This window comes from Protopterus annectens, chromosome 6.part0 (assembly GCF_019279795.1).
Source record: "Protopterus annectens isolate FY-2018-M chromosome 6.part0, PAN1.0, whole genome shotgun sequence".
Taxonomy (NCBI): domain Eukaryota; kingdom Metazoa; phylum Chordata; order Ceratodontiformes; family Protopteridae; genus Protopterus; species Protopterus annectens.
In genome coordinates, this window is record NC_056737.1 from 138,229,727 (window position 1) to 138,257,078 (window position 27,352).

At 34.7% G+C, this 27,352-nt stretch overlaps 1 protein-coding gene across 1 annotated transcript in view; it reads right to left on the reverse strand.

Moving 5' to 3' along the window:
- PRKD1 (protein kinase D1) overlaps positions 1–27,352 on the reverse strand; it is a 1,412,470-nt gene that overhangs the window by 901,595 nt on the left and 483,523 nt on the right. The window contains exon 5 of the mRNA XM_044073466.1: positions 2,411–2,571. Within this exon, the coding sequence (XP_043929401.1) occupies positions 2,411–2,571 (161 nt within the window). The remainder of the gene's footprint in view (positions 1–2,410; positions 2,572–27,352) is intronic.

The following is a 27,352-nucleotide window of genomic DNA, read 5'->3' on the forward strand; positions in this document are numbered from 1 at the left end:
CAAATTTTCTCTTACTTTGCATTCATCGAATGGTACAAAATAGAACCACTTAATCAAGCTAAACTTCTTGGTGTAACAATAGATGACTGTCTAAAATTTGACATGCACATATCACTAACAATCCAAAAAGCTCATAGCAAACTCAGCTCACTCTATAGAGCCAAACCATTCCTAACTAATTATGCCAAACCTTCCACTGCCAGAACCTGCTTACTTTCCACCCTTCTTTATTGCTCACAAATCTTTACCAACCTGTGTAAGACTGACCTAAACAACTTTGAGAGCTGTTATAACAAAATAGCCAATTTTGCAGTAAATCAGCCCATAAATCACGTCACTGTACCGCACTTCCCCAACTCAACTGGCTTGAACTACCCAACCTACTGACTCTAAACCAACTCTCCATAGCACATAATATCATACACAGACCTGACTACTGCCCATCTCTTCTCAACCTACACTAACCCCAGGTGCCTGAGATCTTCTGATAAACTACTCCTTAAAGTAAAAAAAAAAAAAAAAAAAAAAAAATGCAAATCCTGGAACCTACATATACAGCATATACTTAAATATCCTGATAATCGTAAATGTAAACTACTCTTAAAGAATGCCTTACAAACCACTGGCTATGTTCCTGTACCCACCCAGGATAACTCCTTCAACCTAACTTCTACTCAAAAATTCCAGCTGTCCCATCTACGTACTTCTCTTCTTCTCCTCTCTATTATTTCAAAATGTTTGATAACTTTCATTATGTTACATTCCTTTTATGTTTGTCTTTACCCATTTCCCATTACTAATTATATATATATATATATATATATATATATATATATATATATATATATATATATATATATATATATATATATATATATATATATTTATATATATATATATGGATTCACTTTAGAAGCTCAAAATATTGAAAGATCGAAATTCATTATTTCGCGCCCATAAAGTGGAATCCTGAAAAGAAAGAAAACTCAGAAGGGTGAAATTCAAAACCTCGCATACCGGAGATTTTGAATTAGCGCTTCTGGTGTTTCGCTGTGGTCATGGATTCAGGTAAGTGTTTATGTATTAAGGGTTTTTGGTAGGGGCTGTGGTGTGTGTTAGTGTGCTTTGTTGCTTTGATGTGTGTGCGAGGAGAATGTAGCTTACGTGGTGGTGTTTTGTGTGTTTTTGTATGTAGGGTGACCTCAGAGTTAGAATATTTAAGTAGGGGGCATGTTTTATGTAGGACAGAGCATGTGTTTGTGTGTGGGGAGGAAGGTGTGTGTTTGAGTACAGCAGAAGTGCTAATTCAAAATTTCCAGTATGCGAGATTTTGAATTTTGCACTTCTGAGCCTTCATTCTTTTCAGGATTCCACTTTATGGGCTCGAAATACTGAATTTCGATATATATATATATATATATATATATATATATATATATATATATAAAAGAGGATTATGAATACAGTCTTTTTATTTTGCACATAATTGGTATATCACCTACCTGTACTTCTGATTTTGTATTTTACTCCTTTTCTTATATATTTTTTACTTCACTTATCTGCACCTGGAAATTGTATCTTACTTCTTTCTTGTATGTAATTTGTTTTCTTTTTCATTGCTGTGCTTTTTTATCAACCTCTTGTCTCTGCTGAAACCGGACCCCTGGTCCAGTAGAACACTACCCGGTAAACAAATGTAAATAAATGCGTAAATAATTCTTCAGTTCTGAGTAGTTGAGTTGAACCTCCAACACATGTAGCAGTTTTCATTATACCATCCTTTCCCTACGCAATGACAAAACATTTCTTAGTTTGTAACCTGACAGCCACATAGATAATTAATGTGATGTTTAGGCATGCAAATGCAAGCCTTTATTAATGACAAAGAGTAAGATCCGAGTAGTACAAGTGGCAAAAAAGAACTGGTGACCTTGGAGGGCATGCATGTGTATTCATTATTACACCATAGTGTGTGTCAGTGCAGGCACTGAGTCATCCACAAATGTTGGATTTTCAGAAATAAATGTAAATTAAAATTTCTAGCAAACAAATTACTCAGTCTATGGCCCATCAAGAAGGGTCCTCAGCACTGGAAATAAATTATAAGTATGAAGGAAAGAATTCAGAAAAGGAAGAAATATATACCCGCAAACAAGAACAGCTTGGTAAATAATTCTATGTCAGTTATCCAGAATGCAATTGGGAACACATAATAAGATAGGGACATAGATATTTTTCTGCTTGTTTGACTAATATACTTTAACGACTGCATTATGGATATATGTAGTAATGATCTGCTTGAATAAAAACATCAAACAATTATTCTGATCATGTTGTTCCTTTCAGAAATATATGCTTAATGACATGACTGTTATCTAAGTGGGACATGCAACAATCATGGATAACATACCAGAAGTGCTTCTTCAGAACTGCAAGATAGTGGTTCAGCTGAAACTGATCGAGTGGTACTCAGTCCTGTTAAGGAAACATTGGAAAGTCTCCTCTTCCGTATTCCACTGCAGTTGTTGGGGATCTTAAATGCACATCTCTTGTGATAGTTCATCCCACATCCTAGCATGGACAAAATCAAAATTTTACACACAAATTTAATTAATTTGGGCACTAATCAAAAATTAAAGAAAAAAGCAGTTCAAAATGTTTGTTGTCTACTGGCAACCATAATCATCAATATCACTTCCCAGTCAGTAAACTTGTGCATATATCCACCTGGAAATGAGAATACTCCCTCCCCAACATCATGCTCCGGCTAAATCGAAATAGGAACCTACACAGTGTTATACTGTAATATTACGATGTGCCTAGAAAATAAATGAAAATCAGACTCTTCTATTCATTCCTATATCACTATATTTTGTTTTCTGCAATTTTATTTCCCTACTCCCAAGTATACAAGAACAGTGAATAAACTGAAGAGACACACTGTTACCTCTTCCCCAGTAATACGATTAAAATGACTGCTTTTATGTATATGACTGAAGTTCTTAAGCACTACCACCCTTAATTTGTAGAGCCTCTGTTACTTACAGTGCTTGTACTACAATTTCTAGTTAGTTTGCAGGTAAGTTGAGCCGCTAACAGATCTCGATTATTTATATTGTACGTTGAATTAAAACCTGTAATAAGAAATTGATGAAATGGCAATTATGAATGGCGATCCTCTTAATACAGCAGGGAGCAAGACAAACTGTACTTATAAATAAACAAGTGACATCTACATAAAGATTCCCAGTACCACATACAGTGGGCCTCTTAATCTCTGGATGTTCCAGCACTTCATAGTACTGCTGACCATAAAGCTCAGTGCTCCATAAATACAGACAAATTAAAGTACAAACAGTAAATGCTGGTCCACAGTCATGGTAACAGAACTTGAGGAGTTAGAAGAGTAACAGACAGAAGGATCAGGCAATACATATATATATATATATATATATATATATATATCACGCACACACACACACACACACACACACACACACACACACACACACACACACACACACACACACACACACACACATATATTAGACTTGAGAAAGAAAGATTGGCAAGACAAGGCTGTAAAAACAAACACTGTTTTAATAAAAACAACAGCGAATACAAACTCCAAATAGTGGTAAGCGCTTTCGGGTTCACCAACCCTTCATCAGACAAATAAAACATCACTGGTCTTTACATTTAAACATACTAACAACCAATCAGAATCCAACATTCCTAGTGTCTTACCCGCCTATTTTGTAAGGCAGGTTTTAAAGGAACAATTTCATTTATGCCTGGATATCTGTGTGATCCCAGTGTTATAATCCATTTGGATTCAAGTGTCTCCGTAAGCAGTTTAATATCCCCCCCTCTTACTCCTAGACTCACATTAGTAATAACCTTAAATAAAAATGTATGTGTGGGGTTGTTTATCAAATGCCTATAAAGTGCATTGTGCTGATCTTTATTTCTAATGCTGGACAAATGCTGTAGGATCCTAACCTTTAACATATTATTTGTCATCCCTACATAATATACCGGACACTGTGTGCATTCGGCCAAATAAACCACATTGGTGGTTCTACATGTGGCCTTGGCCTTGAATTCAAATACCTGTCCTGTTGTTGGATGTTTGAAAGTGTTGGACCTATTAATACTACTGCAGGCCTTACATGTACCGCAAGCTACCGTCCCTACCTTTGTGATCAATAATTTTCTACCAGAGGCTGATCTTTCTTTGCATAGTATATCCTTTAGATTTTTATTGCGTCTATAGCCAAAATTAGGTGCTTCACTAATCAAAGTATCCAATTTGGGATCACTTCTTAATATGTTCCAATTTTTTCTGACTATACCCTGTATATCTTTGATGTCACTACTATACGTGAAGTAAAGCCTGACACCATCATGCCTTTTGTTCTTCTGATGTTTTGCACCTTCTGTTTGACTTTGCCTCAACCAAGGTTTATATCCATCACTTCGTTTTTTTGAACTAGAATCCACCACTGTGTTAACCATACACTCATTATAACCTCTCTGGCCAAAACATGCTCTTAATTCTCCTACTTCTCAATTGGGAACACATATCTGCTTCATCAAACAATTATTCTGATCATGTTGTTCCTTTCAGAAATATATGCTTAATGACATGACTGTTATCTAAGTGGGACATGCAACAATCATGGATAACATACCAGAAGTGCTTCTTCAGAACTGCAAGATAGTGGTTCAGCTGAAACTGATCGAGTGGTACTCAGTCCTAACATTGGAAAGTCTCCTTTATTCCACTGCAGTTGTTATCTTAAATGCACATCTCTTGTGATAGTTCATCCCACATCCTAGCATGGACAAAATCAAAATTTTACACACAAATTTAATTAATTTGGGCACTAATCAAAAATTAAAGAAAAAAGCAGTTCAAAATGTTTGTTGTCTACTGGCAACCATAATCATCAATATCACTTCCCAGTCAGTAAACTTGTGCATATATCCACCTGGAAATGAGAACCAACATCATAAATCGAAATAGGAACCTACACAGTGTTTGTGCCTAGAAAATAAATGAAAATCAGACTCTTCTATTCATTCCTATATCACTATTAATTTTGTTTTCTGCAATTTTATTTCCCTACTCCCAAGTATACAAGAACAGTGAATAAACTGAAGAGACACACTGTTACCTCTTCCCCAGTAATACGATTAAAATGACTGCTTTTATGTATATGACTGAAGTTCTTAAGCACTACCACCCTTAATTTGTAGAGCCTCTGTTACTTACAGTGCTTGTACTACAATTTCTAGTTAGTTTGCAGGTAAGTTTAGCCACTAACAGAGCATTATTTTTCCTGCTTCCTACACACATATATTAGTGGAATATCAGAATGCCTGGAAGAATTCATGTTGTTATGGCTGCTTAAATAGAATGTCTGATGGAGATCTGAGGATTGAGAGACCAGCATTGTGCTTTTCCCAGTTAATGAAGTAAAAAACAAGCTACCAAGACCAGCATTGCTCTGTTTTCAGTCACACATAGATTGTATGCCAACCTACTTTGGCAAAACGGAAAGAAACTACAGATCTGAGACTTGTTCCTTTGTGAACAATATCTACTCTTCCACAACAAGATGAAGAAGAAGAAACATTATGTATATTTATATGCTTTCAAGGGTCAAAAACATTAGACTTCAGCTGCTGTAGCTTGCATTTTTTTTACTTATTAAGGATTAAGTTATATGTGGATGATGATGATGATGATGATGATGATGATGATGATGATAATGATGATGTCAAACAGCTGCAACAACACCAGGCAGGTGAATAGAAGAGCACCAAGAAATCCAGGCAGATCAGAGAGCAACAACAATGACAGGTGGATACTGTGCCGTGTGTTAATACAAGCATAAATTTAAAAAACGATGGGGAAGATTACAGCTTGTGTTTGTTTTTCTGTTATTGGGAGTTGTCGGCAGAATTATTATTCTTCTAATTACTTTAATGGCTGTGCTACCAGGAAAGCATCCATGTTTGTGACTAATACATCCATCTCATCTGGAATAATTCACTGCCATTTGCTGTCCAACTGAGTTATGCAGGTTGGACAGCAAATGGCAGTAGGCCTGAGTCACAGTAAAATTACATGATTCTATTACTTTATAAATCTACTGGTGATGTGATTACCTCACTCAAATGAACATCATGTGTTACTAAAAATGAATGATTTTGTGATGGCTTCAAGCTAGTTATTCAAGACTCTGAGATGTATGGAAAGCCTGGAAGATTGAGACACAATTGTTTCATCAAAAGGTAAGAAAAAAACTATTATTTAAATTATACATAAATATTTTAAGCCACACTTTTAGCATGATCTCTTTGGTGATACTTTCTGTTTTTTTCTCTACTTTAGCCAAAAAAGTTATCTGTTTGCATTTTTCTTTTGGGACCTTAGTCTTACAGCTTCATTTACAGGTGTAGGAAGGCTGCGTATTACTACAATATTTTAGCTTTGTTTGTACACTATACTGTACTTATATCTGCATAAGTAAAATTACTTGTAAAAGCTAGCTGTTCGTATTTTGACCCATCTGGAGCCTTAATCTTGTAGCTTCATTCACAGTTTTGGCAGAACTGTGAACTACTATCAGATTTTTGCCTCATTTAGTAATTTATTACATTTTATCCATAAACAGTTTTAATGATAAATGTCTACATAGTCTGGTGTCTTAATCTGTAGTGGAATTTCAGTAGTGGCAGTATTGTGAATTCTCCTTCAGGATTTGTGCTTCAGTAATTTTACAGCTGTCTATATTCCAGTTTTGCTGCTTGAGTCTTATATTCTGCTTATCATTTACTGGCTTAATGTTGCATTCCTGTGCCTTTCTCTTTAATTTGCTGTTGTTTTCCCCAGTTCTTTTTATCTGCCCTAGCTTTCCCAAGAGATTAAGCTCAAGTCTCTAAAATTCTATCCATAGCCATGGGCTCAAGCTCAAGCTCAATGCCAAGAAATGTATAGTTATCCCCTTTGGGAAAAAACATGTACCCATGAATTACCATATAGGTGGCAGTACACTAAACACCAAAAGTGTGATAAGAGACTTAGGGACACAGGTGGACAGTGGTCTCACTTTCGATAACCACATCGCCACAATAGTCAGGAAATCCTTCTATGTGGCACACCTCATCACTAAGGGCTTTTCATCCAGAAAAAAGGAGGTCATTGTCCCACTGTACTCATCCCTCATTAGACCCATTATAGAATACAACGCCCCATTTGGTATGTACCTCTCAAGACATCTGCAACAACTGGAAAGGTCGCAGAAATACCTCACTAAAAGAATCACAGGCCTAAAGCAGATGCCCTATGCTGACCGCTTTAAAAAACACCAGCTATACTCTGTCACATATCGTCTACTCAGAGGTGGTCTCTGCTTAACATACAAGGCCATGTCAAACCCAGAGCTGTTGGACATGCTACACTTAAAGAAATCCCAATCCCTCAGAGCCACATGCTCCAGGGATCTAAACCATGTCATCACAATAAACAAAACCTACTGGAGGGATAGGTTCCTGACACAGAGACTCCACAGACTCTGGAATAGATTGCCCATACATGTCAAGCAAAGTGCCTCTTTGGCCCTCTTCAAAAGAAACCTTGATGATTGGATGGGAGAAAGGAAATTCACACCGGGGATCACATCAGTCGCCCTGCTAAACAGGGGTCCAGGGAAGTAAATAGTGTGAGAAGAAATAGCCAGGGAATTGTTATGGCTAGGCTTGTATAGGCCCTAGGGCTGATAGCCTAGTACCAACCTATGAACCTATGAACCTATGGTTAGTTGCTTATTTGGAGCCAGGTTCCACCAAGTTACACATGCACTTAAGTCACTACACCACAGGTACTAGTATGAGTCTATCATAGCCCTTACGGGAGATAATGACCTGAGACATACCTCCCTATACTATATGAAGAGACACATTATTAATATTTCTGAATATGTGTCTCAGGCAGATATGTGCCTTGCACTAAACAGCATTCGTTCTTCACCAAGAATGATGCCACAGTATGAACAAATGATTGACTTCAACAATTTGCTTAATTTCTGGTGTCTTTCCAGAGGGATTCAGTATTTGTCAGCATGGGAGGACAAGGTTAACAAATCATGCTGGTTTGCAAAGGATGGTCTGTGCATGGTTATGAATACTGGCTAAAGCTTTATCCACCCTCTTACAGCCTTTTTAGGCAATACCAAATTGACAAAATTACTGACTTAACAAATAAACCCAAAGAAACGTAAAGGCATTACTGCTTGATGCTAACAGTCTGAACAAGAAACAACCCATCCTACAAGATCTCCTCACTCTAGAGTATATATATATATATATATATATATATATATATATATATATATATATATATCTATAGATATACACACATATGTATACATCTGTGCCATTACCACGACATGGTTTAAATCCACAATAAGTACTCTGGCAGTGCAATGTTCCAGTGCCTTCCACACAAATGGATCATCACCTGCACAGACAGGACCAAAAAGGGGTGGAGTCTTGCTCTACATTAGCAATAGTATATCTTTAGGTGGTTAAACAGGACAATGCCCTGGAGTTTATCCACGTGCAGATCACCGTAGACAAAGACCAATACCATTTTTTAGCAAGCAATAGATCATCCTCTATGTTCAAAGAATCCCATGGCTCATACCTAGGCCTGCTGGAGACATCATTAAACCAAATACTCTATTTATGGGAGACTTTAATTGCTCCTCTATAGACTGGGAAACATACACTGCCTCAAACTCACAGGTTCAATGATTCCAGGACTTTATTAACACAAACATCCTTCACAAAATAGTGTGCACATCCACCAGAGGTTCAAATATACTGGACTTGGTACTCATCAAAATAGGAGAGCATTGCATACCCACCAGTGTCATTCTCACTGATGAGGTCAGACCACAAAGCTGTTCCATTCAAAATAAAAATTAATTCAGTAATCCCAGCAAACCATGTAACAGTTAACTATTCCACAGCAAACTGCATCCTATCAAATTATACATTGTGAAAATTCAATGTCCCTTCTAACCCCGACTTCACTGCAGCCTATGCAGAATTGTTCACAGGGGACCCTGTACAATCATGTTACTGGTATATAGAGGCTGTTGTACCAACTAGAAGTAAGTCCAAAACAAATTCTAACAGCAAACGACACTATTGGAATCCTAACCTTAAGATGTTATACAACAAAATGAAAAAAGTTAGAGCTGAACTGAGGAAGATCCACTCTCATAATGATAAGAGCTCTCTAAGCAAAACTAAACAAGCTTCCCATCCCTGTGAAGCAGAGCACATCCCTAGACCTATTTAACCGTGACCTTGACCAATGGATGGGAAATTGGAAAATTTTCTCTAAGTCTGGCCTCCATGTCTCTGATAGACAGAGGCAGACAGTAATTATATTCAAAAAGCCTACATTTTTGAGGTATAAAGTGAACACTCACTGCTTAAATAAGACATTGTGAAAACAAATGTGAAAAAAAAAACAGCAACTCTCAACAGTACAGATAGTCATACTGCGACTAAGTACTATAGCATAGTCTAGTTAACTTACAACACTGTATGCATTGCTAGAACTGTTTCTAAACTTGTATTTGTCCATTATTGTATGTCATACTAGCCAGTACAGTTTAATGTTGCTTTACACAGACTGCAATGGTACTTTAAGGCATTTATGGTCTGTAACATGCTAGTCTGCCTCAGTATTGTGAACGATTGTTTAAAAGTGAATGTGTTGGTTCCACTATTGAAAGACTGAGTTTATTCTAATAGCAGATACAATTTCTACCTAACGTACACTAAACCTTACTGAATACCTCCATCTTATAATAAACTATAACTTTCTCTATCTTTTACTTGGTACTGTCCCCTTACTCTGACCTCCTGAAAGGCCTGAAAAATAGAAGGACACCCCCACAGTAAAATAAATGAAGGCCCTGATAAGGTTATTACCTTCTCTACTCAAATTGTTGAACTAAGCTAGCTAGCCGTACTGGGTCTATAATACAACCAGGCACCCCTACTTAAGCCCCAAACCAATTGTACCTTTTGTACATTTTATAATTTTGTTATACTTTTTGTAATTTTGTACAATTGTGGCTATTATAAGTTAAAACCCACAGGAACCATTGGCATATCCCATATTTGCCTTTTTTTGGGTAAAAGTATCTCCTGGCTCAGTTCCTACCTTCACATTCCTTAAACTGCCGAAAAATCAAGACAATCCTACAGTGAGTTAGTGACCTTAACTAGTAAGGGCAGGAAACAAGGTTAAAATTATCCAAAGTGAAAAACTGAACTCATGCAAAACTCACAGACCCTAAGATACTCGTGGCTTGGTAAAGCCCTGCTCTGCTCACCCTCGATGTGCTTGTGCTCACTTAGCGCCTCTCCCTGCCCCCAAATCTCACCCACCCCTAGTATACTGACCACACCCCCTCTCTTCCTTAACCAATCAAACATTTCTGAACAAGTAATTGAAATTCCCCTACCCACCCTAATGTTCTATTTCATACCACATAGACGCACCCACATCCTTACTATGGCAACACGGCTCTCCTCAATCAAATGTTTTCTAATTTACCCCATATTAACACTGATGCTTATTCCATACATTTTGACTGCTTATGAACATAAAGTTCTTTATGACCTTCACTTCTCAGGAAGGCATACTATCACTCTGACTGTACCCAGTCAGTTAGATCACTTGAACACTGCCTTTATATCTAGCTCCTCTTGCCTTCAATGCATCCTACCTATTAAAACTATACACATCAACACAAAAGCTAAAAAAATACCAAAATCTTATCCTTAAGTTTCTGAAGTTAACTATCAAAACTCCATGTAATCTCACTATGGATGGTGACATCCACGCAAACCCTGGCCCAGCCCCTACCGATCACTCCAGCATCCTGACTACCTCTTCCCTTAACACCCACACCCTAAACAGTCTACCCAACTCACTCCTGATTAGCCATCTAAATATTAGAAGTATAAATAATAAGGTCCATCACCTCCATGCCCTACTTGAAAACCTCTGTCCAGATATTCTTTCTCTCACTGAAACCTGGCTTAAACCATCTAACTCAGATAATGAGATTATATCACCAGGTTATAATATATTATGAGCTGACCGCACAACTAAGAAGGGAGGGGTGGTAGCCATCCTATATAAATCTACACTAGAGCTGTCCATTGACACCCCTCAAACAACTAGAAAGGACAAGGCTGAAATTATTACTACTAAACTGCAAATCAATAAAAACAAATGCATATATATTGTCTGGGTCTACATCTCCCCAGGTAAAAACAAACAAATTCTTGGGGACATTCTAAACTGGGTGTCAAATAGTTACCCCCAAGAAACCATTGTTCTTGGGAATTTTAACATAGACTGGTACACATGCTCCTCAGAGCCCTCTACTCAACATATTAACCTTAATGGTTTCACACAAGTCATTAGCTCCCCTACCAGGATAACTAAACCTAACGATAAAGAAACTATCCTAGACTGGATCCTTATTAACAGTCAACCCGACATGTATAAAGCTGGAATCCTTCCTGACAGCATAAGTGATCAACTTCTCACCTATATTATCAGACAGAAGGCTGGAATACCTACACAACCTATCTATAAAATAATCAGGAATAAGAAAAAACTTTAAGCTTACTAATTTCAAAACTGACCTCAAAATTTGCAACTGATCTGCCCTCAGGCATCTGCAACTTGAGGAGGCTGTAAAATAGTTTAACAGCAAATTTTTATCCATCCTAAACACCCATACTCTAGAACGTTCTATTAGAATGAAAACTAAACCTACCCCATGGCTTACAGCAGAAACTAGGCAAAAAATCTTACTTAGGAACAAAGTATGGGCCACCTGGCGAGTCACTAAAACCCTAATAGACCATCTTACTTATAGACACTTAAGGAATGATACTAAAAAAATGTGTTATGTCCGATAAAAAAAATCACTATTGTCACCTACAACAGAAACACCAAAATAAACCACAAAAATTCTGGGCAGGTCTAAATAAGCTTCTCTACCCAGGAAAATCCTTCACCCCTATCACCACAAATTTAAAAACTAACACCCCTGCAAAAGTTACCAATTCCTTTAATAACTTCTTTACTGAAACCATCCAACAACTAGCTAATAAATTATCCCCCAGTGGACCTAATCCAACTGCCAATACACCCAGTACCCAAAACATCTTTAAACTTCAACCAGTCTCAACCTCATTTATTCAAAAACTAATTAGTAAACTAAAACCAACCACCCTAGCCACAGACCTCCTCTCTGCAAAGTACCTACATAAAGCAGCTGATGCAGTAGCCTATCTGATATCCATTCTAATAAACAGAACTATATCGGAAGCTACCATTCCCACTCTCTGGAAGATTTCCCACTTTATTCCGCTCCATAAAGGAGGCAGTTCCACTGAACTCTCAAATTACAGACCCATAGCTATCCTGTTTATACTAGCCAAACTCATGGAAAAATGTATCCATAGACAACTCCTGACCCATCTACTAGCAAACAATCTCTAGACAAACTCTCAGCATGGCCTTAGACCAAACCATACTAACACCACTGCCCTACTCTCCTTTACAAATATCATAAACCAAAACCGTAATAGTGATAAACTTTCCTCAGTCATCTTCTTAGACCTTTCCAAGGCTTTCGACATGGTAAACCACCAACTGCTCTTGTAAACCTTAGAATCAAATTTCCTACATACCCAGACCACACAGTGGTTTAAATCATACCTGAATGGTCGACAGCAGATAGTCCTTTGGAAAAATAACTTATCTACTCTTCTACCTATCACACTTGGAGTTCCCCAAGGATCCATCTTAGGACCCCTCCTATTCTCCTTATTCATTAATGACTTGCACAAGGTTGTATCACTAGCTACCTGCATTCAACATGCCGACGACTCAACCTTAATATGTTCTGCCACATCCCTTGAAGAGCTATTGGCCTTATCCCAAAGTACTTTTAATGCAGTTGAAAACTGGCTCCTCTATCGCCATCTAATACTAAATCCCAAAAAAACTAAACTGCTGCTGTTCTTTCCATCTCACAGGTCCTCCACTCTAGCCTTCTCTATTAAATCAAGGGATGGTACTATTATCTCACCAGATCCCGCTACTAAATTCCTAGGAATAATAGTTGATAACAACCTGAGGTTTGACCTGCATATCAACCATACAATTAAAACAGTTAATAAAAAACTGGGCACTCTATACAGGATCAAACCCTTCTTAACTCCCCTAGCCAGAACTACTCTTGCTTGCACACATCTACTCTCTGCACTTTTCTATGCCTCTCCCCTAGTCAAAAATTTGAGTAAAATTGACCTGAACAAGTACACGGTCTGCTATAATCATATTGCCAAATTTGCAACTGCCTCTGCCCATAGAACTCACCAGTGCCTTAACCTACCTTAAAACTACTAGGATGGCTTGAACTACCTAATCTACTCCTGGTCAACCAACTAGTTATTGCCCACAAGATCCTTTACCAGCCAGAACACACACCTGATCTTAAAACTCTCATCACCCCCTACCAGAACCTCAAAACTCTCAGATCCTCCAACAAAATGTTAGCTCTCACACTTAAGGCTAACAACTCAGCCATGGAATCTCTGTTTACCAACTCTGTTGGCAAAACATGGAATTCTCTTCCTGCAGACCTAACCTCAGAACCCTCTTCAGCCCTATTCAAAAAGAATCTTATTCAATACCTCAAAAAACGCTGGCTATGTCCTTGCTCCACCCCTGACTAATTTCTCCCCCCTTCCTCGGTGAACCCTTAGAGGTCTCCCTGGCCTTTCTCATTAGGGTCTAGCCAAATAAATCTGAACAAACCGACTGAATAAGTAAGGACTAGTTCCTCTCCTTCTATGTAAACTGAAAAGATCCAAGAATTGATATATAAAAGAATAATGAATTGTTTAGTGCTTGTACTGAAACCTGGAAGTGAATCATATATATATATATATATATATATATATATATATATATATATATATATATATATATATATATATATATATATATATATATATATATATATATATATATAAAATATGAAAAGTTTTCATCTTGATTTGTCTCTAAATTGATAATGTGTAACATGTAAATTTGTACCAGTTTTTCTTGTACTTGTCTGTCTTGTGTTCATCTGTATGGAGGTTTTCTCCCGGGCCTCCACTGAAAATGGACATATATCCATTTGGACTATCCCGGTCAACAAATGTAAAATAAAATAAAAATAAATAAATAAACTAACATACCCCATCCCCATGTAAACTTTAGAAGCTTCCTAACTAAGATATCCCCTAACAAATACCATGATGCATAGGGACATAACAAGGCCAGGATAGCCTTGAGGCTAAAGACCACTATAAGAACTTCTACAGCTACGTCCATAACCTCAACAGCAGCACACAGCAGTGAGACAAACTGGTGGTCATTAATGCCATCTTCACTGAGGCTGTCAAATTCAATTCAAACTTCACTTCCAACTCACTCCTGCATCCCCTGAATGAAATACCTACTAGCATAAGCTCCCCAACTATTAGCGGGGAGGTAGTAAGCCCTGGTGGGACTTGATAAAGCCAAAAACACAGCCTAAATGGGCCCTGACAATATCTCTTTCTGCTTGAGTCACTTTTCAACTATAGCCTCAAAACAGGCATAGTACCACAAGAATGAGAGACTGCAATGGTTATCCAACTTCACAAGGGTAGATCATCAACCAACCCCAGATACTACAGACCCCTTTATCTGAACAGTCTAATATTCAATGCCATATCATGGAAAGAATCAACAAGGACATAGGCAATCTTAAAATACTGGACCCAACTCAGTTAGCCTTTGCCAAGGGAAGATCATGTCAACTAAACCTGGTAGATGTCTTTGAGAAGGCTACCAAGGCAATAGATGAGAGGGAAATGTTGCATAACACCTACCTGGACCTGGGTAAGGTGTTCAATACAATAACTCACTTGGGTATAGTTGACAAACTCACGAAACTGGGCATAAACCCCTGCATAACTCACTGGATTTCCACCTAGCTCAGGTACAGCAGCCAGGGCATCATGATTGGTGAAGCCACCCCCATTAAGAGACCAGTCATCAGCAGTGTACCTCAGGGCTCCATTATGAGATGATTCCTATGTGGTATCTTCTTCTTGGAGGTAAAGGCTAACGTCAAGGGCATTTGTCTGACCAAGTTCAAATCTGACTACATATTGAGTACTATCACAGATTCTCCTATGACACAAGCATCTTACAAGAAGGTCTAACACAGACAAATGACTGGTGCCAAAGCCATAGATTAAAACTCAATGCCAAGAAATGCATTAGAGTGCCTTTTGGGAAAACAGACACTCTGGCTAATTAATGAGGTGATAAGACACCACTTGATGGTGGGATCTTGGAACATATACAGACAGTAATCTGGCCTTTGACCAACATGTGGCCAAACTAGTAAGAAAACAATTCTATGTTGCCCAGCTTATAAGTAAGGGCATGGCATTCAGGCCAAAGGAGGTGGTAATGCCACTTTATTCGGCCCTTATCAGACCCATGATTGAGCACAATGGCCCCCTTCCCTGACCAGACATATGCAGCACATGGAGTGCCCACAAAGGATCCTTACCATAAGAATCCTGAGTATAAACACATTTCCCTATGCAGATTGCCTTAAAGCCCTACCTTTATACTCCACCTCCTATAGGTTGCTGAGAGGTGATCTATGCCTGGCATACAAGGCATCCTCACATCCAGTTCTGATGGACCTTTTGCACATTCACAAAATGAACATCGGAAACCCTAGATTCAAGTATTTAAATTTTGCATGTGACATAAACAGAATAAGTTGGCAAGACAGACAGGTTTTTCAGAGAATCCTTATGATGTGGAACAGGCTTCCCATCCATTTAAAACAGATTCCATCCCTAACCCTATTTAAGTATAACCTTGACCGATGCATATGAAATTAGAAAATTCATCCTGTGTCTGGCCACCCATATCGCTGACCGAGGTAGACAGTAACTCTATCCAAACTGACATACTCCACCCCCATATAATCTCTAGAAACTTCCTAACTAACGTAATCTTTCATGTCTGAAGAAGCCCAGCCACTGTGCTGGACAAAAAGCGCTTAATAAATAGAAAATAAAGGATACATAGAAACCGTGGAGTAAACACTCCTCCAAGTACACACAACGTAGTATAAACGATAAAACCAAGCACGGAGGAGAGAACACAACAATTTTGGTGGATTTCATCATCTTTATACAGTTACAATTTTGGTGGATTTCATCATCTTTATACAGTTCCCGCTGTGTTCTCTCCTCCGTGCTTGGTTTTATCGCTTAATAAATAGAGTTTATGGTGTTCTTACAACAGTTGCTTTTTTATGTTTATTCTTGCAAAATACATAGATGTGAAAAGTAAGGAGTTGTTTGATACTAAGTCATAGATTTTAAGGGATTAATGACATTTACTTGCTAATTTGAATTCATTAGCAGTTGATGAAAGTGTTTTGTTTATCACTGTAGATGTGGTGAACTTATATACAGTTATACCCCACAGTACTGGTTTACAGTGATTCATGTCTCTTTTATGCTCTCAGAACAGCTTTTCTACTACAGAGATTCAGATTCTGGTAACTATTAGAATTGGTTTTGACCAATAATTATGCCTTTTTTTTTGAAGGTGAATATTTTCATCAAATTTCTGGGGTAGACATGGGAGCGGCATGTGCCCCATGTTATGCTAATGCAGTACTTGTGCAATGGGAGGAGTCATATGGTTTAGTATCAGAATTTGCCACATTAAAATATGCATATTACAGATTCCTAGATGATATACTGATTTTGTGGAAGGAGTCTGTAGAACAGTCTATTTAATTAGCTCCTATTCCTCATTACCTTCCTAAGACATTACAATTTCCACTTACCTGAATTAAGGACATAATACCTCTCATCCTGTTACACGTCTATTTAACCTAACTTACTTTAAAGGATAGGATCTGCAAGCACCATAGGCTCCTAACAGCTTCTTCACTTTTATATTTTTCATTATCCTATATCTCCTAACTCTAATGCACTGCAAAATATATATTTTGACTGTGACACTCACTTCTCCTTAATTTTCCCTGTCATAACTATAATACAGCACAATCTTTATTTCACAGACTTTCAACTGCCTCCACTGTTTGATTTATGTTTCTTTCTTTATCTGTGCTGAATAAAACTTACACACATTGAACAGATTCTTCAACTCCTGATTCTAGCACATGTCATATCTGTCACGTGCTATTCATATGCCCTAAGAACTTGCTGTTTTAATAGCCTTACTTTTATCTACTTGATAGCTATGCTTTTTGGAGTTTTTCTGTCTGAGCCTCTACTGAGAAGGGATTATTATGCACCGTCAGACTTTCCTTGTAAGCAAATGTAAATAAATAAAACCATTCTTAAGATTCACTAATAAGTAATCATAAGTAAAAAGAAACTTAGACAACTAATGTAACTCAATAAAGTCAACACAAAATATACTCATAAAAAAAGTAACACGATGCACATAGTAACACTTGGGCAGTTGAATAGTAGTGACAGTCTATAACACACTTGTAGAGCATTCGTTAGTTCAAGTTTTTATGTTTTTTCTTTGAATGTTTTCCTGTCAGAAGTTTTACTGACTGTTGTGACAGAATGAGCCACTCAAAAGTGAACTCTCAAGACAACTCAGTGAAAAAGGAACTACAGTCTATAATGGGCAGTATCCAGAAGCTTTCTGTTTAATTTGATAAACCTGAAATCAAAATGGACAATATAAAAGAAGATTACAAGAAACAAATGGAAATGTTAAAAGAAATTATAAAACAGCAATCTATTCGGATCTGAGCAATAGAAGACAAATTAAATGACCTGTATAGCAGAATGGCAGAGAGTGAAAATCACACAGAATTCCAGTTAAATCAAAATACATTGCTTATGGAAAAACTAGAGGACCTAGAAAGTAGAACTTGAAGAAATAATATTAGGATGTATGTAATACCAGAAAAGAAGAAGGAGACAATATGTTGCAATTTTTAACCAAGTGGTTGCTTAAAATTTTAAATCTGCCAGAAACTCTTTCCCTCTCTCTATTTTGGTATTGAGAGAGCTTAGAGATCTCTTTCGACTTCTTCTTTGAAGAAAAATCCTCCAGTCCTCAGATCTATTATTGTACAATTTCTCTCCAGCCTAGACAAGGGCCTGGTACTGAAGACTTCATGGGCAAATTCCCCAATAAAAATAAATAACAATGTTATCAGGTTTGATAATGACTATACTGTATCTGTTACGACCAAAGGAAAGCATGTATTCCCTTCATAAAAGACTTAAAGAAGCTAACATTAAAGCTCAACTAATTTTTCCAGCCAGAATTAGGATCTTTTTACCTGAAGGTCAGAAAACGTTTAATTATCTAAAAGATGCAGTGGGCTTTTCTCAGAAAAACAAACTTTTTGATCAGAAAATGTGATTGGACTCCTGCCAGCTTAAAGAGAAAAGCAACAAGAAATGGATGGTCTTTGAAGGAACAAAAACAGTAAATAAATAAATAAATAAAGTAATGTTCTTATTTTCTATTTTCCCTAAATAGCTTTCTTACAGGTATTCAGTTTTGTCAATAACCATAAACACAATGTTGTTATCTATTGCAGTTCATCATCAAATGCAAGTTAAAATCATGATAAGGAATGAGCCAAGCAGCATCAATATAAAATATTCCTAAATATTTCCAAATAAACAATAAATAATTAAAACATAAACAAAATGTAAAATATAAAACAAAAGATAAGCACTTTCACACCTATTCAGGATACTTCATCAGATCTAATAAAAAAAACAGTGAAAACACATTTAAATACATTTAAAACTACCTCCTCACCCCCATACCTACTTCAGAGCTGGTCTTAAAGGGATATACTAATTCAATACCTTGCCACTAGTTGCTTATAGTAGCATAATCCATTTTGTCCCTGTCCCTTCTGTTTGGGTCCTTATATCACCCCCTCATGCAGTTGCATGATACAATTCAAGGACCAAGGTGTGTGTGTGTGTGTGTGTGTGTGTGTGTGTGTGTGTGTGTGTGTGTGTGTGTGTGTGTATATCTTCATATCACTATCACTAATGTGTCTATGTTTTATTTAAATCCTCTCAAACATTATTTTCTAACATAGAGAGCAGTGTGTATGTGGGTGGGTGGTGTATATTAACTTGTTTAACAAATCCACTTAATTTATATATATTTTCTATACATAATTTCAAGTAATTTGTTTTTTTTTATTTTTGGTTATTCTATCTGGTGACTGTTGTATGAGACAAGCTTTATCTATGTGAAGTTATGTTCAGTGGTTTTGGCTGCATGAAAAACATTTATATACATTACTTCATTTTCTTTTAATAGGTTTAACCTGTGTGGTGTTTGTTCATTACTTGGGCTCTTATTCAAAGAATTAGAGATACTATTGACTTTTTTTTACAGTAACTGCTTCTTTTCAGTCCCCTTTCCTGCCTAGTGTTAGTTAAATTGCTTTAGAATGCTTTTTTTTCAAATATCGCAAGCTGTTTTTCAACTTATAGCAGTCTAGATCCCATATTCAAGCTACCTGTTTGAACTTTAACTCTCATTTACAGGAAGTGACATTTTAGAATATTAAAACAAGCATCAGAATCACAAAAACTAACATTTAAAATTAATCTAGTTAATTTTAAAACATATCCCTCTAGTTTTTATGCTCATTGTCTTTTAAAAAGTAGAATAATGAAAAGAAGAAAAGGAAAGAAAAATGCATTAGGGAGAAGTAAAAGAAGACATCTGCAGACTTAAAGACACCTGGTACTAATCTCTGTTTAGTGACTTCATGTGGTCAACCTAATTATAGTTCAGTGAAAGCTGTATCCCTTATGTTAGTACAGTGTAAATATAATATAATCATGCAGCAGATCATCACAGTACAGTAGAATATGTCATTTATAGTGATGTAAATGCTTGTTTAAAACAATATTATTGGTTTTAATGTGTCATGAAAGAAGATGAAAAAACTAATATAACTTTAATAATACTTAATTAGACAGTTGCTGCTATGCAGAATACTCCCGATAAACAAAGAAGCACCTATTACAGTGATGGAATTTCTTCTACACTTTCTCTGGTTCTGTAACATGCTACATGTTATGCTGTATACATAAATATTTACATACTGTCAGACTGGAGTTTTGATTATTGTCCAAACATTTCAGTACTTGGGATTGAGAGTCCTGATATTTTAAAGGGTTACTGTCCTTAACTGATCCATTATTCTCACTGACCTAATATATTGTTTCATATACACATTTCATTTATGCAAGTACAAACCATTAACTTCTTTGCTAACTATGTCTTATATTTTTGACATTTGCTAACTTTTGCATTGTTCAAGGGCTATCTGGTTCCTGAGCTCCCTCTGAATACAGATTCTTCACAAAAATAGATTGTTTCATTAAATAAGATCTAATAAGTAAAATAACTTATCTACTTCTTCCAACAGACAGTGGCATACACAAACACATAGACCTTGGGTGATCCATAGACAGTGGAAGAACTGTGATATTATGCAAAGAGGTAGCTAAGCATCAAGATTGTTGGTGGAATACAGAATACTTACAAATGCATAGCATGAATAAAGCTAATAGCATAGTAAACATAGACATGTGCCATGCATAATATCTGGCAGTGTATTAAAATATTGTCATAGAGAGCTATTAATCATCTGAAAGTTGTTATGATACAGATTATGCATCCATACTTAAGTAAATGATGCTACATTGCAATTCTATATACACAAGGACATCCACATGCAAAAACGCACTCAAATTGAAATACATATTTATACAGAGCACACTTGTCTATTCATAAGTAAGGGGTCTACAGATGTATTTACCCATGGAATAACCAACTGCCTACAAAAACTAAATACCCCATAATTTTTTGGTATTACTTCACAATACAGTTGTCCCAATGCTTCCCCTAAAACGCAATTGTGAAATGTAACACCTGATGTGATGCCCAAAAGAGCTGAGCAATGCAACAAAACTGTAAGTTTAAACACAGGGAATACTTCATTACTAAAATGCAAATGAAAATGAGCATGGAGGAAGCCAGCATATCTTATATGAGATAACATATGGTTCACACCTCTGTACACTGACTGCTATAAAATTGTTTTTTTATACAAAATGATATTTACAGACATTTGACTGGAAACTACTAACAGTGGTTATAAACTTGTTCTGAGAGAAATATATTTATTTGACTTCTATATAGATATTAGTTTGCATATAACAGCATTTATATACCTTACTGTATTTATACGTTAATATAAGCTATTGTCTTCTGTTCTACATGAAGCAGTTTAGAGGAGAAGATGCTTAAAATGCCTCAATCTCCTCAACATCTGTTGCCTTTATTACTCAGTTACTTCACTATTTATTGGAAAACAATATTAATAAGCAGATTAAACTCTTTGAAATGTTCTGCATTTGTTAGTGAAATATGTAATTGTATTTTATGCCAAACTGACTTAAATCATTTCAAGCATTTTTCACCTCCCATTGGTATGATGAATACAAAATCTTGATCCGCACATTTCAGAATATGGCAATGTAAAGTACTATAAGCAAATATGTAAGTACATGGTACTTAAAATATAATCATAAAAAGAATGCTTCCTGTACAGAAGTTAGATTTTAAATGTATATTCCAAGTTCTAGAGGTATTGATAGTAACATACCTATATCCATAATACAAAAAAAGTTCACTTAAAAACACTCAGTCATTTGTATATTTACTCTCATGCATAGATATACAGAATATATTTACCATTTTAAGTATTAATATACATATCAAGCATCTACTCATAATTTAGAAATACATACACAATTATATGTATGCACATCCATGTAAATACATTATGCATACATCAGCACATACAATATACACAAATATCCAATTTTAAATTGTAGCAACTTTTAATTATAATTCCATATTCTGACTATTACTTTCACATTTTCACCCATGTTATTAAATGAATTTTAAAAGTTTTATGATATGTGATCGTGATATGTGTCAGTGTTATGATGTCTACAGGTTAATGTTTTATAGGTGTTGTCAGTTTTATTTATTTCCTCCATATAACTGCTTAAATCCTAGAATATTTACAGTATTTTCTACAGTAGGATTAATTAGAATAAATGACTATATAAAATGCATTGATCAGATAGAGACATTTGAAATGCATTATTTCTTGGATATTTTTGATCCATTCAGAAATGCATAATATCATTTTTTATTATTAACATTTCCAACTTTATATTACTATGATCTTAAATATTAATATTTCTCAAATTAAATATTTTATATTATTTTTCCTTTTAACATGAGTTGAGTCTGTTCTAAATAGTTACAATTAAAAATATTGTTTTAAATTAAGAAGCAATAGCAACTGCTTAGCTTGGTGACATTAGGATGGGATGGTTGGTGTGTGATTTCTATGATTATATCATCAAATCAGGGAATTTTCATTCCATGATGGAAGGTTTGAATGTATACAAGTCTGAAATTTTGCTTTTTTTTTGTATCTGTCAATAACAACAATTATTAGTACTTGGTTGTCATATTTAATGTAAATCATCTTAAAACAGTACATGTACATGTTCTTATGAATGTTAACTTATATTTGTCTCTCATTAAACATCAATGGACTTAATAATCCATTGAAGCAGAGTAGCTTAAACAGATATTTAAAAGTGCATAAAGCTCACATAATTTTCTTACATTTTTTATCTGAAGATGTAGCTAGATTGATGTTAAAAGATTATTCAACTCTTGTGAGCTCTCATTTTAAATAAAAAAGAAGCACTGTTATTCTTTTGAGAAATTCATTACCTATGCTTAAAATATTAAATACTTATTAAGATAAAAATTGCATGTTGGGATTAGCAGTAGTAGAAATTGACAAAAATTATACTTTTGTGAATTCTTACTGGATACCTGCAATCAGAGCCAAAGCTGCTAAGAAATACTTGGATATTATAACCTTATATACAAAAGGTAAATTGATTATTGCAGGAGATTTTAACTGCATTCTTTCTAATAAAGACACAACTGATAAGGTTCCTAAGCTATCATCAGTAGCTAAACACTTAGATCATTTTATTCATTTTCATCATTTGAGAGATACCTATGATATTTAATCAACTAACTCTCTTAAATTTACACATCATTCTTATACATTTGGCACCCAGACAAACACTGATAATGTTTTTACTTCTAGCTGTTTATTTACTAAAATTGAAGCTGTATTGATAACTTCATGTCCTTTATCTGACCACAATTATATTACATTTACATTAACGTTAAAGCCAAGCAATTTGATTTACTATTAAAGAATCCCTGCTTATATAGTAAAATTAAAAGACTTTAAGGAATGGTGACTAAAAGAAATAGATCAATAGATTGAAATTAATAATAATGGAAAAGTGCCAGAAGTAATTTTCTGGGATTCTTTAAAAGCTTATGTCTATGTAAGAATTAAAAATTGTTACATATGTTAAAAAGAGTGGGCTAAGGAGTTGATGTCTTTGCAGTCTAATATAGATAAATAGAAATCCAATTTAAAACCTTATGACAAATTGGCAAACACTGAGTTGAAAATATTAAATCAGAAATATCTTGATGTACTTCACCATATAATATCAATAACTCTAGAAAAATTAAAATTACAAGCTTACTCAGTAATCCCAAAAAGCTTACACAGGTTGGCTGTTAGATCTAAGAAAAATAAATACTAATCATATTAAATAAATAATTTCCAAACAAGGTGATAAAAATTAAAAAGTGACCGATTTAAAAGTCATACTAGAATGTTTTAAGAAATATTAGGAAGAAATGAATAACAAAGAGACAGACTAAGAAATCAACAACATAACTAATGACATTTTGAAAGACAATATAACGTTTAAATCAATCAAAGAATAAAGATCTAAAATTGATAAGTCATTCTCCTTTAAAGGAGTTAAAAGATCAAATTTATAATCTTAAACCAAATAAACCCCCTGATCTTGATGGTGTAATTCCAGAAGTATCCAAATTATTCCCAGAGAATATTTTAAATATTCTATTAAAAGTTTTTGCACCATTCCCCCTTTTGGACATATTTCCTGATATTGCCTATCTTGAAACCAAATACAGATTCTAACTTATGCTCTTCTTACCATTATATTTCATTATCAAATGTTGATTACAAAATATTTATGTCTATTCTTGCAAAAAGACTGAACCTTATTATGCCAGGATTAATAAATGATGATCAAATTGGTTTTGTACTACATAGAAAGGTTCAGGATAACAGAATTCGGCTTAATACTTAAACAGATCTGACTAATAAAAAAAACAAGAATAACAAGTCTAGATATAAATAAGGTGTTTGCTTCTATTAGTTGGAGTTATTTGTTAAAAGCATGCAAACAATATGAATTTTCCCAAGATTTTATAAATCTTACAACTAATCTATATAGTAACTCATTCTGTTTTATTAAAAGTAGATCTCTTCTTTGTAGATCTTTCAAAATATTAAAAGCTACAAAACAGGGTTGTCCTTGTCACCTCTGTTATTTGCTCTAGGAATTGAACCTTTCACAAACTTTGTTAGATCTAAAAGCAAAATTCAGGGATTCTCAACAGATGGAAATTATTCATGTAAAATTCAGTAGTTATTTGCAGATGGCATTTTAATAAGTGGTGATGTTGAAGCTTCAATAGAAAATGTAATTAAGTCTATTGATTAATTTCAAAAACTGTCAATTTTAATGTTTAACCCTGATACAAAAGAAACTTCACTTATTAATAAAACAAGTTAATAATTATTTAAAAAAATATAAGAATTTTATTTGGGACAATTCACCAATTAATTATCTTGGAATTATAATTAAATCTAATGTAAAAAAATACAATAGCAATCAACTATAGTAATGTAACAGACACTTTTACTAAAATAATTTTTAATTGGAACATTTTTTTACAATGGGGCACAGACTTACTTTAATAAAAATGATAATCCTACCAAAAATACTTTTGTATCTACAATCACTAATTATTCTCCCTCCTAAAAAATTAAGGAATTAAATTCTAAGCTTCTTAATTTTCTCTGGTTCTCAAATAAACCAAGAATATCCTTTGATTGGCATGTTAAAAGTTGGCAAGAAGTTGGATTAAGTTTTCTAAATGCTGAATTATATGCCAAATCCATAATTCTCAATTTAATATCTCTATGGTTAAATTCTTCTCACCAATCCACTTGGAAATCCATTCATGAAAGATTAATACATAATAACAGCTATGTTGTAGAATCTTCATGAAAGATTAATACATAATAACAGCTATGTTGTAGAATATTTCTACAAATTTAGAATTAATAAATGTTACTGGATCTTGAAAGATGTGTTTAAATGAAAAGATAAAATACTATTCCCCTCTTCACTACTTAAACCCTTATACATTTTAAATGATTCATAAATTCTAATTATATAGATTTATCATTTTATTGTTCCCCATATGAAATACTGCAGCTTGTTTGGGAACTTTTAATATACATAAAAAATGCTAGACCATAGAGATGCAAATTTAATCTTTTGGCATCAATTCTTAATTAGAAATAAATCACATAATATAGATTATCTTCTTGTAAGACACTGGAAAACCAAACAGGCCCTTAAGTGGATCACACCATAAGCTCTATACCTCATGAAGGAACCCAGCCAGTCAATGTACTCAACCCAAAAGACATTTATTATAAAAAAAAAAAAAAAAATTTACAAGTTTCAAATCTGCCATCCTGGAACAAGTACCAATACAACCCAGGGGTGGATTGTGGGAACTATCCTTAGAGCTAAGAGAACTGTATTGGATTATTAAATTGCAGTCCAATATACCACCTGGTATTAATGAGTATCTCTCCCTGACCCCTGTTCTCAAAAATGGAGCTCTAGAATTATGACAAACCATACAATAATTTTTATTTACAGACTAATAAAGTAATATTTATCAGTGTAGCTTTTAGTCATTTTAGTGGTCAAACTGTATGAATACTTTATGCACATATGTCTTTAAACATTGATAATATGTGAATTAACTGATGGGAAGTCAGTCATTAAATTCAATTTTTTGTGCACTATAAAAGACTTGATTATAGAGTGCCTTTTAGTTCTGAAGAAGTATATATCAAGTAACTGAGACGAAAGTGCTTAACTGTTTTTTTTTTTTGTAATAAACTTCTTTTGGTTTGAGTACATCGACTGGCTTGGTTCCTTTATGAGGTATGGAGCTTATGGTGTGAGCCACTTAAGGGCCTGTTTGGTTTTGCAAGTTCTTTTTGGTCTCTTTTTTCCACATTTATTGTTTTTCTTGTAAGACATTCTTTAAAAAATAATAATTGTTGATTATATAATCTTGTAAAAATACATTAGTGATAAAATCAAAATCTCCAAGGATTTTCAACCAAAACACATTGTAGTGATACTTGAGTTTATTTTTCAGAATCAATAGTAACTCAAATAAGAATAAATCATATGTATCAATAATTTATAAAATAATAAGAGAAGAATTTGGTTCCACAGATTCATTAAATTGGAATTATTCAACTAAGATTAACTAACATTAATGAGAAAACCTTTTCTGATGAAGAAAGATGTTTAATCCTTAAATCTTTGTGAAAATCTACTTCTCTTTATTGAAAAATATATACTCAGAGATTTCTTCACAGACATTTTTTTAACTCCACATACAGTGGCTTTAATATATAACTATGGAAAGATTAATTGTTGGTGGTGTAATAAAGTCTCTAATGCTGACTTGTTGCATATGATATTGGATTGTAAAATGGTAACTTCTTTTTGGGTTGAATCTAGAAAATTTGCCCAAGCTTGTGGACAGATAATTGTATAATTTATAATTAGTCGATCTTATTTAATGCTCCATTTCTGGATTCTGTTCCTAGAGTGCAGGTACCTCTCATTTGGTCCATTTTACCTATAGCAAGAAAAATAGCCACAAAGAATTAGAAATGTAAAAATACTCTTTCTTTCATAAATTCATTAATTTAGCAAAAAATACCTGTAAAAAAGTATTGTCGACTGCCAAAATGAGAACTTTGAATATTACTCACCAGTTCATATTTTG